This window comes from Arachis ipaensis, chromosome B03 (assembly GCF_000816755.2).
Source record: "Arachis ipaensis cultivar K30076 chromosome B03, Araip1.1, whole genome shotgun sequence".
Taxonomy (NCBI): Eukaryota; Viridiplantae; Streptophyta; class Magnoliopsida; order Fabales; family Fabaceae; genus Arachis; species Arachis ipaensis.
This window is the reverse complement of record NC_029787.2, coordinates 83,923,585-83,939,519: the sequence shown is the minus strand read 5'-3', so window position 1 is coordinate 83,939,519 and position 15,935 is coordinate 83,923,585. Positions and strand designations below refer to the sequence as shown.

Sequence of the window (15,935 nt, the reverse complement as noted above, 5' to 3'; positions counted from 1 at the left end):
AGAATCAATATCTTGAAGCTCCACATAACCATATGATGATACACTTGTAATCACATATGGTCCCCTCCACCGGGATTTCAGTTTCCCGGGGAATAGCTTGAGTCTAGAGTTAAACAGCAAAACCTTCTGTCCTGGTTCAAAGATTCTAGATGACAGCTTTCTATCATGCCACTTTTTTTATTTCTCTTTATAAAGCTTGGCATTTTCGAAAGCAGTGAATCTGAATTCCTCTAGCTCATTTAGCTGGAGCAATCTCTTTTCTCCTGCTAATTTAGCATCAAAGTTTAGGAATCTGGTTGCCCAGTAGGCTTTATGTTCCAGTTCCACGGGCAGGTAACATGCCTTACCATACACAAGTTGGTATGGAGAGGTCCCTATAGGGGTCTTGAATGCTGTTTTGTAAGCCCACAGAGCATCATCCAAGCTTCTTGCCCAATCCTTTCTACGGGTGCTTACAGTCCGTTCTAGGATTCTTTTTAGCTCTCTGTTGGAGACTTCAGCTTGTCCATTAGTCTGTGGATGATATGGAGTCGCCACCTTGTGGCGAATCCCATACCGAACCATGGCAGAGTAAAGTTGTTTGTTGCAGAAGTGAGTGCCCCCATCATTGATTAGTACTCTAGGGACACCAAACCTGCTAAAGATATATTTCTGGAGGAACTTCAGCACTGTTTTAGTATCATTGGTGGGTGAGGCAATGGCCTCAACCCATTTTGATACATAGTCAACTGCCACCAGAATATAAGTGTTTGAGAATAATGGTGGGAAAGGTCCCATGAAGTCAATTCCCCATACGTCAAACAACTCAATCCCCAAGATTCCTTGTTGAGGCATGGCGTAACCATGAGGCAGATTACCAGCTCTTTGGCAACTGTCACAATTACGTACAAACTCTCGGGAATCTTTATAGAGTGTGGGCCAATAGAAGCCACATTGGAGGACCTTGGTGGCTGTTCGTTCACCTCCGAAATGGCCTCCATATTGAGATCCATGGCAATGCCATAGGATCCTCTGTGCTTCTTCTCTAGGAACACACCTACGGATTATTCCGTCTGCACATCTCTTAAAGAGATAGGGTTCATCCCACAAGTAGTACTTTGCATCAGTGATTAATTTTTTCTTTTGTTGCCTGTTGTACTCTTTGGGTATGAACCTTGCAGCTTTATAGTTTGCAATATCGGCAAACCATGGTGTTTCCTGAATGGCAAATAAATGCTCATCCGGAAAAGTCTTAGAGATCTCCAGGGAAGGGAGGGACGTCCCTTCTACTGGCTCTATCCGGGACAGATGATCAGCTACTTGGTTCTCTGTCCCTTTTCTGTCTCTTATTTCTATATCAAACTCTTGCAGAAGCAACACCCATCTGATGAGCCTGGGTTTGGAATCCTGCTTTGTGAGTAGATATTTAAGAGCAGCATGGTCAGTATACACAATCACTTTTGATCTTACTAAGTATGATCTGAACTTGTCAATGGCATAAACCACTGCAAGTAATTCTTTTTCTGTGGTTGTGTAATTTTTTTGGGCATCATTCAAAACGCGACTAGCATAATAAATGACGTGCAGAAGCTTGTCATGCCTCTGTCCCAATACTGCACCAATGGCGTGATCACTGGCATCACACATTAGCTCAAATGGTAATGTCCAGTCTGGTGCAGAAATAACTGGTGCTGTGACCAGCTTAGCTTTCAGCATTTTAAACGCCTGCAGACACTCTGTGTCAAACACAAATGGCGTGTCAGCAGCCAGCAGATTGCTTAGAGGTTTTGCGATTTTTGAAAAATCCTTTATAAACCTCCTATAGAATCCTGCATGCCCCAGAAAGCTTCTGATTGCCTTAACATTGGCAGGTGGTGGTAATTTTTCAATTACCTCTATTTTTGCTTGATCCACCTCTATTCCCTTGTTTGAGATTTTATGCCCAAGGACAATCCCTTCAGTCACCATGAAGTGACATTTTTCCCAGTTTAAAACTAGGTTGGTCTCTTGGCATCTCTTCAGAACAAGTTTCAGGTGATCAAGATAAGAGCTGAATGAGTCCCCATATACTGAGAAGTCATCCATGAAGATTTCCAGAAATTTTTCCAACATATCAGAGAAAATAGAGAGCATGCATCTCTGGAAGGTTGCAGGCGCATTACACAGCCCAAATGGCATCCTTCTATAAGCAAACACTCCAGATGGACATGTGAATGCTGTTTTCTCTTGATCCTGGGATCTACTGCAATCTGGTTATAGCCTGAGTAGCCATCCAAGAAGCAGTAATAATCATGACCTGCCAGTCTTTCTAGCATCTGGTCTATGAATGGTAAAGGAAAATTATCCTTTCTGGTGGCTGTATTGAGTCTTCTGTAGTCAATACACATGCGCCACCCTGTAACTGTTCTTGTAAGAACCAGTTCATTTTTTTCATTATGAATCACTGTCATGCCTCCCTTTTTTGGAACGACTTGGACAGGGCTCACCCAATCAAAGAGTCAATAAGATCAACTTTCGTGCAGTCTTTTGATGTGTCTGGATGCTGCATGGCTTTGACAGCATTCAACTTAAACTCATCATCATTGACTCTCGGGGTTATCTCCCCCTGTTGGACATCAATGAGAGTTCGTCCAGTTGCTAGGAAGGGTCTTCCTAGAATGAGAGTAGCACTCTTGCGCTCCTCCATTTCCAGCACTACAAAGTCAGTGGGAAAGGTGAATGGCCCAACTCTGACGATCATATCTTCAATCACGCCTGATGGGTATTTAATGGAGCCATCAGCAAGTTGGAGACATATCCGGGTTGGTTTAACTTCTTCAGTTAAGCCAAGCTTTCTGATAGTGGATGCAGGTATTAGGTTGATGCTTGCCCCAAGATCGCACAAAGCTGTCTTGGTGCAGCTACCTTCTAATATGCATGGTATCAGAAAACTCCCAGGGTCTTTAAGCTTTTCAGGAAAGCTTTTTAGAATGACTGTACTGCATTCTTCAGTGAGGAGAACTCTTTCTTTTTCTCTCCAATCCTTTTTATGACTCAAGATCTCTTTCATAAACTTGGCATAAGAAGGTATTTGCTCAAGTGCCTCTGCAAATGGAATCTTTATTTCAAGAGTCCTGAGATAATCTGCAAAGCGAGCAAATTGCTTATCCTGCTCCTCTTTCCGGAGTTTTTGAGGATAAGGTATCTTGGCTTTATATTCCTCAACCTTAGTTGCTGTAGGTTTATTACCTATAGAAGTGGTTGAAGAAGCCTTTTTAGAGGGGTTGTTATCAGCACTTGTGTGTGTCTGATCCTTCACTAGCAATTGAGTGCCAGAGTTAGAAGCTGGAGTGACGTGAGACGTCAACTCCTTGTTTGTTCCTGGCGTCTGAATGCCAGAACTGTGCCCATTTTGGGCGTTCAACGCCAGATCTTGCCCATTTTGGGCGTTCAGCGCCAGATCCTTGCTTGTTTCTGGCGTTGAACGCCAGTCCTTGCTTGTTACTGGCGTTGAACGCCAGTCTTGGGCATGGTCTGGGCGTTCAGCGCCAGCCTCCCACCAGGTTGCTGGCATTTTAATGCCAGAATTACTTTTCCCTGGGCTCTTACTGTCCTCAGGTGAATTTTGGGTGGTTTGCTCATTCCTTAGCTCTTTGCTGCCTTGAGGTGGGGTATTTAATGTTTTCCCACTTCTTAATTGAACTGCTTGGCATTCTTCTGTTTTTTGTCTTGACAGCTGCTGCTTTGTTTGCTTCAATTGTTCTTCCATATTTATATTAGCCATCCTTGTCTCTTGTAGTTTATCCTTGAATTCGGCTAACTGCTTTGTTAGAAAGTCCAATTGCTGATTGAATTCAGCAGCTTGTTTTACAGGGCTGAGTTCAGCAGTTACTGTTCTAACATCTTCTTTCATGGATGAGTCACTGCTTAGGTACAGATGCTGATTCCTGGCAACTGTATCAATGAGCTCTTAAGCCTCTTCAATTGTCTTTCTCATGTGGATAGATCCACCAGCTGAGTAATCTAGGGACATCTGAGCTCCTTCTGCAAGCCCATAATAGATGTCTAACTGAACCCACTCTGAAAACATTTCAGAGGGGCATTTTCGTAGCATTTCTCTGTATCTCTCCCAGGCATCATAAAGAGATTCATTATCTCCTTGTTTAAAGCCTTGGATGTCCAGCCTTAGCTGTGTCATCCGTTTTGGGGGAAAGTATTGATTCAGGAATTTTTCTGTCAGCTGTTCCATGTCCTTATGCTGGCCTTAGGTTGGTTATTTAACCACCTCTTAGCCTGATCTTTTACAGCAAATGGAAACAGTAATAGTCTGTAGACATCCTGATCTATTTTCTTATCATGTACTGTGTCAGCAATTTGTAAAAATTGTGCCAAAAACTCTGTAGGTTCTTCCTGTGGAAGACCGGAATACTGGCAACTTTGCTGCACCATGATAATGAGCTGAGGATTCAACTCAAAGCTACTGGCTCCAATGGAGGGTATGCAGATACTACTCCCATTTGAAGCAGTATAGGGGTTAGCATATGACCCCAGAGTCCTCCTGGACTGTTCATTTCCACTTAGATCCATGATGGAGAAAGGGAGATGATGTAAAATAAAAAAAAATTATTTTTATTTATTTATTTATTTATTTATTTCGAAAATGAAATAAATTGAAATAAAATAAATAAAAATAGGTGAAGATTTTCGAAAAAAATGAGGAGAGAGAAAGTGGTAAGGGAGTTTTGAAAAAGATATGATTTGGAAAAGATTTTAAATTTTGAAAAAAAAATCTGAATTTTAGAAATGAATTTCGAAAATTTGTTTTAGAAATAGAGAGAAAAGATATTTTTTTGAATTTAGTGAGGAAAGAGAAAAACAACAAAATAGCACAAGATTTAAAATTTTTAGATCTACTGCTCCTAGTTTTCGAAAATTTTGGAGGGAAAACACCAAGGAACACCAAACTTAAAAATTTTAAGATCAAGATAAAAGGAAAACTCAAGAACATTTTGAAGATTCACAAGAACACAAGAACATGAATAAGGAACACCAAACTTAAAATTTTTAGAAAACCCAAGAAAAATCAACAAGAAAACACCAAACTTAAAGTTTGGCACAAGATTTAATCAAGGGAAAATTATTTTTGAAAAAGATTTTTAATAAAACTGGTGCCCAATCATCAAGAACATAAACCAATACTCTAGCCAATTGGGCAATAAATGTAACACTTGTTTTGAAGAAGGATATTTTTAACCAAGAACAATAATAAGAGACTCTAAACCAAAAGGAAAAATTTTCCTAATCTAAGCAACAAAATTCACCGTCAGTTGTTCAAACTCAAACAATCCCCGGCAACGGCGCCAAAAACTTGGTGTTGTTGCCGGATCAAACTTGGCACTGATGTTACCGGACCAAAAGCTTGCCGAAAACTCGAACAATCCCCGGCAACGGCGCCAAAAACTTGGTATGCGAAATTGCTACTCAGGTTGTGAATTGTTGTTCGAAATTGATTCCCCGGCAACGGCGCCAAAAACTTGGTGCACGAAAATTACTTCACAATGTAATTCCGCACAACTAACCAGCAAGTACACTGGGTCGTCCAAGTAATACCTTACGTGAGTAAGGGTCGAATCCCACAGAGATTGTTAGTTTGAAGCAATCTATGGTTATCTTGTAAATCTTAGTCAGAAAGTCAATTATGTTTATCAGTTTAAATAGTGGAAAATAAAGGAGTGCAAATTAATTACTTGTTGTGCAGTATTGGAGAATATGTTGGAGTTTTGGAGATGCTTTGTCCTTTGAATCTCTGCTTTCTCCTTATCTTCTTCTTCACGCACGCACGTCCCTCCTATGGCAAGCTGTGTGTTAGAGGATCACCGTTGTCAATGGCTACCATCCTTCCTTTCAGTGAAAATGGTCCAGGTGTGCTGTCACCGCACGGTTAATCATCTGTAGGTTCTCGATCATACCGGAATAGGATTTGCTATCCTTTTGCGTCTGTCACTACGCCCAGCACTCGCGAGTTTGAAGCTTGTCACAATCATCCAATCCTAGAATCCTACTAGGAATACCACAGACAAGGTTTAGACTTTCCGGATTCTCAAGGATGCTGCCAATGGATTCTAGCTTATACCACAGTGATTCTGATTAAGGAATCTAAGAGATATTCATTCAATCTGATGTAGAACGGAGGTGATTGTCAGACACACGTTCATGGATTGAGGAAGGTGATGAATGTCACGGATCATCACCTTCTCCATAATTAGGCGCGAATGGATATCTTAGATAGGAACACGCATGTTTGAATGGAAAACAGAGATACTTGCATTGCCTGGGCTGTTTTGGGTGTGCAACGCCAGGTTGTAACCTGTTTCTGGCGTTGAACTCCACTTTGTAACTTGTTTCTGGCGCTGGACGCCAGACAGCAGCATAGAACTAGCGTTGAACGCCAGTTTACATCGTCTATCCTTGAGCAAAGTATGGACTATTATATATTGCTGGAAAGCCCTGGATGTCTACTTTCCAACGCAATTGGAAGCGCGCCATTTGAACTCCTGTAGCTCAAGAAATTCCATTTTGAGTGAAGAGAGGTCAGAATCCAACAGCATCAGCAGTCCTTTTTCAGCCTGAATCAGATTTTTGCTCAGCTCCCTCAATTTCAGCCAGAAAATACTTGAAATTACAGAAAAACACACAAACTCATAGTAAAGTCCAGAAATATGAATTTTGCCTAGAAACTAATGAGAATAAACTAAAAACTAACTAAAATATACTAAAATCTATATGAAATTAACCCCAAAAAGCGTATAAAATATCCGCTCATCACTAAGTAAGGGGTAAGTCAAACAAGTTGGAATGCTGTTCTATCCACAAGTTCCAATCCGCTCTTGGGAGGATTGGTGTTAATGACTAGAGAGCAATCCAACAATAAATCCAATTACAATCTTTCTCTTGAGCATCCCAACTCAAGGGTTTCTTTCAACCAACTCCCCATCAAGTTAGGGAACTACTCACTCATTGTAAATGAAGAATTCATAACATAAGAAAGGGAATTAAAGAAAGACATGATAAATAATGATCAAAGGATTAATTGAAAATAAAAAGTAATTCTTGTATTTAATAAATGCTAAAATAATCCAATAGTAAAATTAAGTAAATTAAGGAACATGGAACAGTAAGAGACATGTAAAGAAAACGAACTAGAATGTCGAAGTCTTGATGAGGCAATAACTCTTCTCAATATCCCAATGCAAAACAATGAACATAACAAATCCTAAAAACTATGAATGTGTAGAGAGAAAACCTAGAGGAGAGGAAAACTAGATTTAAAAAACTAAAACTACGCGGAATGAATGTTGTTGTTGGTTTCTGCATGTTCTTTGGCTCTAGTCTGCTTTTCTGGGCCGAAAACTGGGTCAAAATAAGGCCCGAAATCGCCCCCAGCGATTCTTCAGATTATGCAGATCGCGCATGTCACGCAGTCGCGTCATCCATGCGGCCGCGTCATTCGGCTTTCTGCTTTGCCACGCGGTCGCGTCATCCATGCGGCCGCGTCACTGCGATTTCTTTTCTTTCGCGCGGTCGCGTCATCCATGCGCCCGCGTCGCTTCTCGCTGGTCATCTCCTCAATCTCTTGTGTTCCTTCCATTTTTGCAAGCTTCCTTTCCAATCTCCAACTTATTCATGCCCTATAAAGCCTAAAACACTTAATACACAATTCACGGCATCGAATGGAATAAAGGAGAAATAAAATACATAATTAAAAGTCTCTAGGAAGCAAGTTTTCAATCATGTGATAACTTTAGGAAGGAATTATAAATGCATGCTTATTTAATGAATAAGTGGGTAATGATCATGATAAAACCACACAATTAAACACAATATAAACCATAAAATAGTGGTTTATCAGAGCTTGTTTCGCCTCCTCCTACGTATCCTCCTGATATGCAGTTTATGATCCCCCTTGTTTCGCTCTTCTGGCTCCCTTTTGGTTTCTCTGCTTTTCCGTCCTTTGATATATTTGTCTAGGAGTCCTTGTCGAGCTAACCTTTCCAACAGATCTTTGGTTATCACGCATTCGTCCGTTGTATGTCCGTACTTCTGGTGGAAAGCACAGTGCTTGCTTCTGTCCACAAATTGTTGATCTTGATAACTACCTGCTCTGGCGGGAGGTTTAACTATCTTGGCGTTGAGGGTTTCTTTGATTATGTTCCCCCTTTTTGTGTTGAATCTGGTGTAGGTATCAAATTTTGGTGTGAGCTTGAAGGGTTTCTTTTGTTCTTTCTTGCTCGGCGGCTTGAACGTCCTTTCTTCCTCCTTTCTGGTCGGCTATTTGTCCGCTTTTGTGCCTCTCGTAGTTCCTCGATCTCCATCTGGCCTGCAACTCTCTCTCGGAATTCCTCCAACGACTTGGGTTTGGTAATTGCAATTATTTCTCTGAACTTCCCAGGCCTGAGTCCAGTCTTAAGTGCGTGTAGGTGGACTTTAGGGTCCAAGTCTGGAATCTCCATGGTGGCTTCGGCGAATCGGGTTAGGTAATCTTTAAGGCTCTCATGTTGTCCTTGCTTAATTGTCCCGAGGTAATCCGATCCGTGGACGTATATCCTCGAGGCAGCGAAGTAGTCAATAAAAGACCTCGCCAAGTCCTCAAAGGATGAAATTGATCCTGCAGATAATTTAGAGAACCACAGTAAAGCAGCACCATCAAGGTAAGTGGGAAAAGAACGACAAAGTATAGGTTCATTATTAGCGCCGTTAAAGAACATCATAGATTGAAATTTTTTAATGTGAGCTCGGGGGTCACCAATCCCCTTATACGGCTCTAGGGAGTTAGGCAACACGAAATTCTTCGGCATCTTGAAGTTTGTGATTTCTTCGGAGACGGGGTTGTCTAGCGTCAACTTTTCCTTTGGCAGGGTGATGCTCAAGGGGTCTGAGTTTCCCAAGGCCGAGCTTTTAGAGCTACTCTCCTCGTGCTTTCCTGCATTATTCTGTGTGGAGAGCTCGGCAAGTCTTCGAACTTCTGCTTGGAGCTCGGCCATCTGGGCTAGGAGCTCGGCTTGGTTGAAGGGTTGAGCTCCGTTTTCAGCCATATCTGGAAGGTCAAAATCCCTGCACAAAAGAAAAGGAAAAAGGGCAATGTAGGAGTAAAAGTGGGGTTAAATTAACTCAGGGCCCCACGGTGAGTGCCAAATGTTCCGTCCTATTGTTGCCGAGGTATAGCAACCCTTCCTGCTTGTGACTATGCTCGAACGGGAGAGTAATACTTCGGCTGAGGAGAAACACCGCGGCGGGAGCACCTGCAAAAAGCACTCCAACGCTCAAGTAAGTAAACAAGAGTATGAGAGAATAATGAAATAACTGAGAGTGTGTTCTGTAACCTGCTTTACTCCGTAGTTACTTATCTGTTTATATAGGCGTTAGGAGCTGTTTAGTTAGAGCTTGTTTAGGGATTTTCCGTGTTTGCCGAGGTTATCTTGATGACGTTAATCCTAGTCAGTTGGGATTCTGAGTTCTGTTTAGGTCCTCGGATTTGGTGGTGTTTGTTATTTATTTGATTTTGTTTGATGAGATACGCTTCATTGACCGAGGTTTTAGGCTACGTATCAACTCTTTATATTATAAGCGTATCGAATCTTGACTATATCTCGGATGCAGTGCCCCCGTCCCACATCCTCGTACGTATCTCGGATGCACTGATCCATATCAAAATATAAGCATATCTCGGATGCAGTGTATCCGTGATGCGCTCATGTTCATATCTCGGGTGCACCCAAGATATGACTCTCAGATTCCGTATCACAGAATGGGATCAGTGCACCCGAGATATGTTTATTTTTTGGTTTCTCCCACTGTATCTGAGATGTAACTAATTACGCATTTTGGTAAATTCTTTCACGTTTATTTAAATCAGTAAATATTATATTTATTTAATTTAAATAAAAATTCCTTTTTATTAACTCACAATATATACATACGGCTAACTATTATTCGATGTTTGTATGTATTTTGGTGAGTTGTAAACACTTTTAAGTTTTAAGTGATGGGAGAGAGCGAGAGAGTATGTACGGTACAGATACATACACTAGTGTACAATAAAAATCAAACGAAAATTTAGGTTTAGATTTTTTTTATGACATTTAGGTTAGATTTAAAATTTAAATATTAATATTTATTATTGTAAATAATTTATGTTTTATATTCAGTTAAAAAAATGAGGTAACAATTAGGTCACGGTAGATTTTGATTCAAATTAATTAGTCTTAAAAAAAATGAATTTAGTCTTTAATATTAATAAACGGTAGATATGTGATGTTTTTCTATTAATTTATCACGTAAAATTTAATGATGATACTTTATATGTATTATTACTTACTGTAACATGTATATTTATAAAAAATAGTCATACAAATAATAATTTTTGGAATAAAACTTTATCTGTTTTAATAGGATTTGTAATAAATATAGAGTAATTGATCCATATTTCACTGTTCAACATTACATCGTTTTTATGCTTATGTGACCGAGCACCACTCTAAATAACGAAATACATAGACAATTTTATTTTATTTTATACTAAAAAATTTAATTAGCATAAAATTAAAATTTTCAAAAATCTAATTATAACCTTACTCTTAAAAAAAATGAGGTGGCCGTGGCGAGGATGGTGCAGCGAGGTTAAAAAAGAGAAATGAAATGTGGTCTGTCTACCACTACGGTAGTCGGTAGACCCGTTTCAACTGATTTTGGCGCTTCACCAAACGACAGATCCACACTCACTTTCTTTCACAATCATCAATTCATTCTCATCCTCATCCACCGCATTGCACCGAGAGTTAGTCACTGCTTGCGGCGGATATGGCTCGACACTACTCTTGGCCTTCTGATCGCGCGGTACACACATTATATACCAATTCCGCATTCCGATTCACTTCGCCTTGCTGCATTACGCGCTTTCACGCTGCTTTTTTCTTTTTGTTTTCGTTTTCAAATTCGATCTCGTATTGTTTTTGTTTTCGAGCTTGTTTCTTAATACTACTTGTCTTGCGTACGGATCAGTAACTGTATATTTTGCTTGCTCTGATCTCTAATGCCAGGATCTGCGTCGGTGAGATTTGTGATGCCATGAAATGCTAAATATAGAAGATTGATTGATAACCAGATAATTATGGTGCCATGAATTTTGTTAAAACTGCGCTGAATTGTGTTAAAATGGCTAATATTAGGATAGTATTACTGTTTAGTATGCCTATAATTTCGTAAGGTTATGCTGGTACACTTTTTGACACCTTGCCAAGATCGTTTACGGTTGAGTTTTCTGAGCATTTTAAGAATCAATAAGGAATTGTAAATTGCAGTGGAGGTGGAATAATTGGGAAAAATATATATAGAATGAGAATGTAGACCGAAAAGTGAAAAGTGCCTTTTTGATTAAACATCCAGTCGGATTCAATAATCTTTCAAATGTCATGATTAATTCTTGTTGTAACCTGCAGGTAGCTGAAGTGAGACGGATAGTTTCTAGCATGGCAGGGGTTACTAAAGAGGAAGTTCGAATTGTGGCATCTCCCTATCGAATTTGTCCTTTAGGGGCTCATATTGATCACCAGGTACTTCAGTATATGTCTTTCTATTATGACAGTACAATTTTAACTCAATGTTGATCTTGAACAAGTTTTATCGGAAACGTGACTATGCAATACGTACTGGAGCTGTTTACTCCTTCAATTTCCTGGCAGCCTCCTCATGTAATTTCACCTGAAATTCGAATGAGTTCTATTGCACTTTGCTACTTGCAGGGTGGGACTGTTTCGGCTATGACATTAGATATGGGAATACTTCTAGGGTTTGTCCCTTCAAGAAGTAGTGAGGTAATTTGACAACATTCAATTTACAATCTTGAAAAACATGAGACGACATCTGCAAATTTGTTCATTTTGAAGCTAAGCATGTTATTAGTATCTACCTTTGCTAAGCATATATGCATAGTTTTCAATAGTAACATGTGTACTGATTATTCATAATACCTTCCACTGTTTAATAAATGGTCCTTGGGATTTTACCTTGTAGGTGTCACTTATTTCAGGAGATTTTGAAGGGCAAGTTCGGTTCAGGTCTGTCGGGGATCATAAAGTCTTGTTTTCTCCTAAGTATTTTGTTGAAGTTTTCACCTCATCACTTGTAAAATTATCCTGTCAGCTGCAATCATTTGGATGTGTGCCACTTCTGTGGAAACAATTAGTGTTACAAGACATGTGAAGAAATAGTTAATGAAGATGAAATATCATCATTAAGTCTTACCAATGGAAAAATGAAGTAAAGCTTTACTGACTATCATTATTTATATGGCTGGATGTTGGGTTCCCTTTTTCTTTTTTATTTTATTGGGAGTGTGTGTGCGTGCAAGTGTGTGTGTGTGTCGGGTGGAGGGGGAAGATTGCACCAGACATAATCATTACGTCCAAATTTTTACAACTTGGGCCTATTATCAATTGTCATACTAACTAGCTCGTTGGCATTTCAACTGTCAGTTATGATCTTGTGCTATTCTGATTTTCATTGCATCATGTTGTTGTCTTCAACTTGCTGAATTCCATTGTATAATAGGTATATCTTCCACTATATTTCCTTATGTTGAACTTTAAAGTCATTGGTATTTGATAGAGTTGATGAGATTCAACAGCCAATACAAGCCACCACTGAAAATGGGAACTCAAGAAAAGATTCTTCTGGGCAACAAGAACAATGTAAATGGGGGCGTTATGCTAGAGGAGCTGTATATGCTCTACAGAGTAGAGGAAACAAACTTTCTAAGGTCAGGGATACTGCCATGAAATATAATTGTGGTCTTTTTAATGTAGATCACCGTATGCAAGTTATTTCCATCATTTTGAAATATAAACCCACACATCCTTGTCCGTACATTTACAGGGTATCTTTGGATTAATATCTGATGGTGATGGCCTGAACAGTGTGGGTCTAAGCTCTTCTGCTGCAGTAAGATAGTGATTTCCCTGTTTACTTTCTCTTTCTCTGGTCCTTACAGTTATGAAAAGTCTGAATCAAAGGGCATTGCAATGAGAATTGAAATGAATTTCATGAAAAGAGGATCAAACATAATGCTTACTAGCAAGATTCGGTTCAGAGTATGGGTTGGGGATGTTTGGATGGGAGGTCATCAGGGAAACTGCTATTTCTTTTCCTCCCTCATATGGGGAATTCAACTTTCATTGTTTAACAGGCCGGAATAGCTTACCTCATGGCTTTTGAACATGCAAATAATTTAGCAATATCTCCCACAGAGAATATTGAATATGATAGGTAAGTTTACCCAAATCCATTTAATCAGTCAAAGTGAATTTATAATTAGAGCATCCGCATATGTATGCGTGGGTGTTTGTAGGTCAATACTATTTTCACTCTTCTGCTTCTTATTTATGTTATACCTCTTTATGCTAGCTAGTTACTCGTACTATGCATAGCAGTGACAAATGCTTTTGAAATGTTACGATCTAAGTTTGAATATTAAGTTACCGACTTATGTTCCTAATTATCTAGTGATATTTGATGATAACCCGTAAGTGATTTCTCACTTCAGGTTGATTGAGAATGAATATTTGGGTCTGAAGAATGGTATAATGGACCAGTCAGCCATACTACTTTCAAGCCATGGTTGTTTGTTATGCATGAATTGCAAGGTAATATCTGGATTAAGGTGTCTCCGTTGCTACTTCTAAATGTGTTGTTATATGTTAAAAGCGTTATCAGATCTCCCTGTTTGGATTTTGGACGTCTGATGAATAAATGATACAGAATACTATCAGAAAACAAATGCATTTATATGTCTGTACAACTTTCCCCTCAATTGTTTTTGGCATTACTCTGTTTCAAGTGTGTGTTTGGTATATGCAGACCAAAGATTACAGGCTTATACAACGACCAAAGGTCCAAGAATACAAGAAGAGTGGGCAACCAAAGGGAACGAAAATATTGGTGGCACTCTCTGGGTTGAAGGGAGCTTTGACTAGCAACCCTGGATATAATGGGCGAGTTGCAGAGTGTCAAAAGGCAGCACGCGTTCTTTTGGAGTAAGTTTTCTTTTCCTCTTGGGAATCCATTACTTTTCCTTTTTTCCATTATATTCAATGGAAAAAGTTAACCACTAGTAGGGCAAACAAATAACAAGTAAGGCTAATTACAGTTTTTTTTTTTTTCACAATTACCAAAACTACATGTGCTGCTGCAGCCCCTTGGCATTTCCCTTTTAATTTTTTTCTCTGGAGAATTTGGCAGGATAATCAATGGCCCTGAAGGTTTATGTTTGATATTTTGTGTTCATTCTGCAGAGCATCTGGAGATTTCACAGCGGAGCCCATCCTATCTAACGGCTAGTAACTTGACTTCTCACATTTTAACTTGGATCTTTTTATCATTTATCTTTAATGATTTATCAAGTCGTCAACTGATCTAAGTTTATCTCTGTTTTTACAACTGAGCAGTTAAACCAGAAGTTTATGAGACTCACAAGGTATAAAGCATTAATGTGCTAAAACCCAAAGTGTACATAATTTTACCTATCTTGTTCTATTTGTGTGATGTGCAAATGTCCACATTTATAATGAACACTCTGCAGGCATATGTGTTTAATAAACATGAAATGTATTGCTAAATAAATGCGTTGGTTGTTGAAATATAATTTTGAGCAAGGGCACTAGCACTCGGCAATCTCAATCTTACCACTTTGAATATTCAAAGAACCGATAAAATTATGCATGTTATATGGACATAGGCAAAGAATGATTACCCGTGCCTGCACCTTTCTAGTTGATTAAGTTAATCTACCACATATTCTTGTTCTAGGTTGTTTACTAGTGTTATTGTGTCCTTCATATGTATTTGTTCCTGTTCTATTTAAGCATGACCACATATCCTGTTTTGTGCAGTGCAAATTAGATAGCAATCTAGCCAAAAGAGCTGAGCATTATTTCTCTGAGAATATGCGGGTTGCAAAGGGTATAATCTCTTTAATTGATTTGATAAATCTCAAACTCAGGCTATATTTGTGTACTGATCGCTTCAGCTTTTGTGCTTGAATGTCATTTACTTAATATTAAACTCAGGAGTTGAGGCCTGGGCAAAGGGTGATCTAAAAGAATTTGGAGATCTCGTTTCAGCTTCTGGTCGAAGTTCAATTCAAAATTATGAATGCGGTATAGCCTGAACCCCATTATTTGAATTTCTGAACTTCCATCTTGCTGCAATCTCGAAGATATTAGCATTGCTCATTGGATAATTATATTGATGTGAAATTATGTGTTCCAAGGTGCGGAACCACTGATTCAATTGTATGAGATCCTTTTGAGGGCTCCTGGTGTATTGGGAGCGCGCTTCAGCGGAGCTGGGTTTAGAGGATGCTGCATTGCATTTGTGGAGGCTGACCTTGCAGATGAAGCTGCATCATTTGTTGAGAGGGAATATCCCAAGGCCCAGCCTTTGTTGGCTAGGGAAATGGAATTACAAGGACAGACATCAATTTTTATATGTGAATCTGGTGATTGTGCACGTGTACTTTGAGTTTGAGATAGCACACATGCTCTGAACTATCTTGATTATTTTTTTTTTGTCGTAATTTCAATTTGCCCATGACGATGTAAAGCAGGTCTATTCTACTTCCGAGAAACACGGTTTTGCTAGTAATAATGCATCAATTTGGAATAAAATTTTGATTATATCTACGAGCCGAGTAAATTCCCATAATGATCCTGAGATTCCAGTCGTTACTCAATGTAGTCTCTGAGATCCCAATTGCACCATTGTAATCCTCCAAATACAGCTCCGGGCACCATAGTAGTTCCTTGACAGTTTTCCGATGATGAGTCATCATCAAGACGCTGACATGGCCTCATTTTGTCACACTGGATGGTGCCAACGGCTAGTTGAGCTGGCACAGTTTCAATTTATACTTAATGTGGTCCCTC

At 39.4% G+C, this 15,935-nt stretch overlaps 2 protein-coding genes across 3 annotated transcripts; one reads left to right on the top strand and one right to left on the bottom strand.

The window, feature by feature from the left end:
- On the bottom strand, window positions 8,163–9,838 carry LOC107633346. Its single transcript, XM_016336985.1, has 3 exons — window positions 9,835–9,838; window positions 9,185–9,257; window positions 8,163–9,069 (listed from the first exon to the last, which is right to left on the bottom strand). The coding sequence occupies exons 1-3, from the start codon at window positions 9,836–9,838 to the stop codon at window positions 8,163–8,165; spliced, it is 984 nt and encodes a 327-aa protein (XP_016192471.1).
- LOC107630643 (galacturonokinase) lies at window positions 10,610–15,692 on the top strand. Of its 2 annotated transcripts, none has more exons than XM_016333842.2 (14): window positions 10,610–10,851; window positions 11,454–11,567; window positions 11,757–11,828; window positions 12,028–12,071; window positions 12,622–12,772; window positions 12,889–12,954; window positions 13,199–13,278; window positions 13,556–13,655; window positions 13,870–14,045; window positions 14,304–14,344; window positions 14,457–14,485; window positions 14,901–14,970; window positions 15,078–15,167; window positions 15,281–15,692. In XM_016333842.2, the coding sequence occupies exons 1-14, from the start codon at window positions 10,816–10,818 to the stop codon at window positions 15,529–15,531; spliced, it is 1,320 nt and encodes a 439-aa protein (XP_016189328.1). In that variant the 5' UTR covers window positions 10,610–10,815; the 3' UTR covers window positions 15,532–15,692. The 2 variants fall into 2 exon arrangements, with proteins under 2 accessions (XP_016189328.1, XP_016189330.1); XM_016333844.2 differs by lacking the exon at window positions 10,610–10,851 and adding an exon at window positions 10,908–11,065.

Excerpts from the sequence above, each read along its gene's own strand:
- LOC107633346 (XM_016336985.1), bottom strand. Across the intron at positions 9,070-9,184 it reads CATAGTCACAAGCAGGAAGG|GGATTTTGACCTTCCAGATA; the intron begins GTTGCTATACCT and ends TCTTTTGTGCAG.
- LOC107630643 (XM_016333842.2), top strand. The coding sequence starts at position 10,816 with ATGGCTCGACACTACTCTTGGCCTTCTGATCGCGCG. Across the intron at positions 11,568-11,756 it reads GGGCTCATATTGATCACCAG|GGTGGGACTGTTTCGGCTAT; the intron begins GTACTTCAGTAT and ends TGCTACTTGCAG. Across the intron at positions 13,279-13,555 it reads GAGAATATTGAATATGATAG|GTTGATTGAGAATGAATATT; the intron begins GTAAGTTTACCC and ends TTCTCACTTCAG.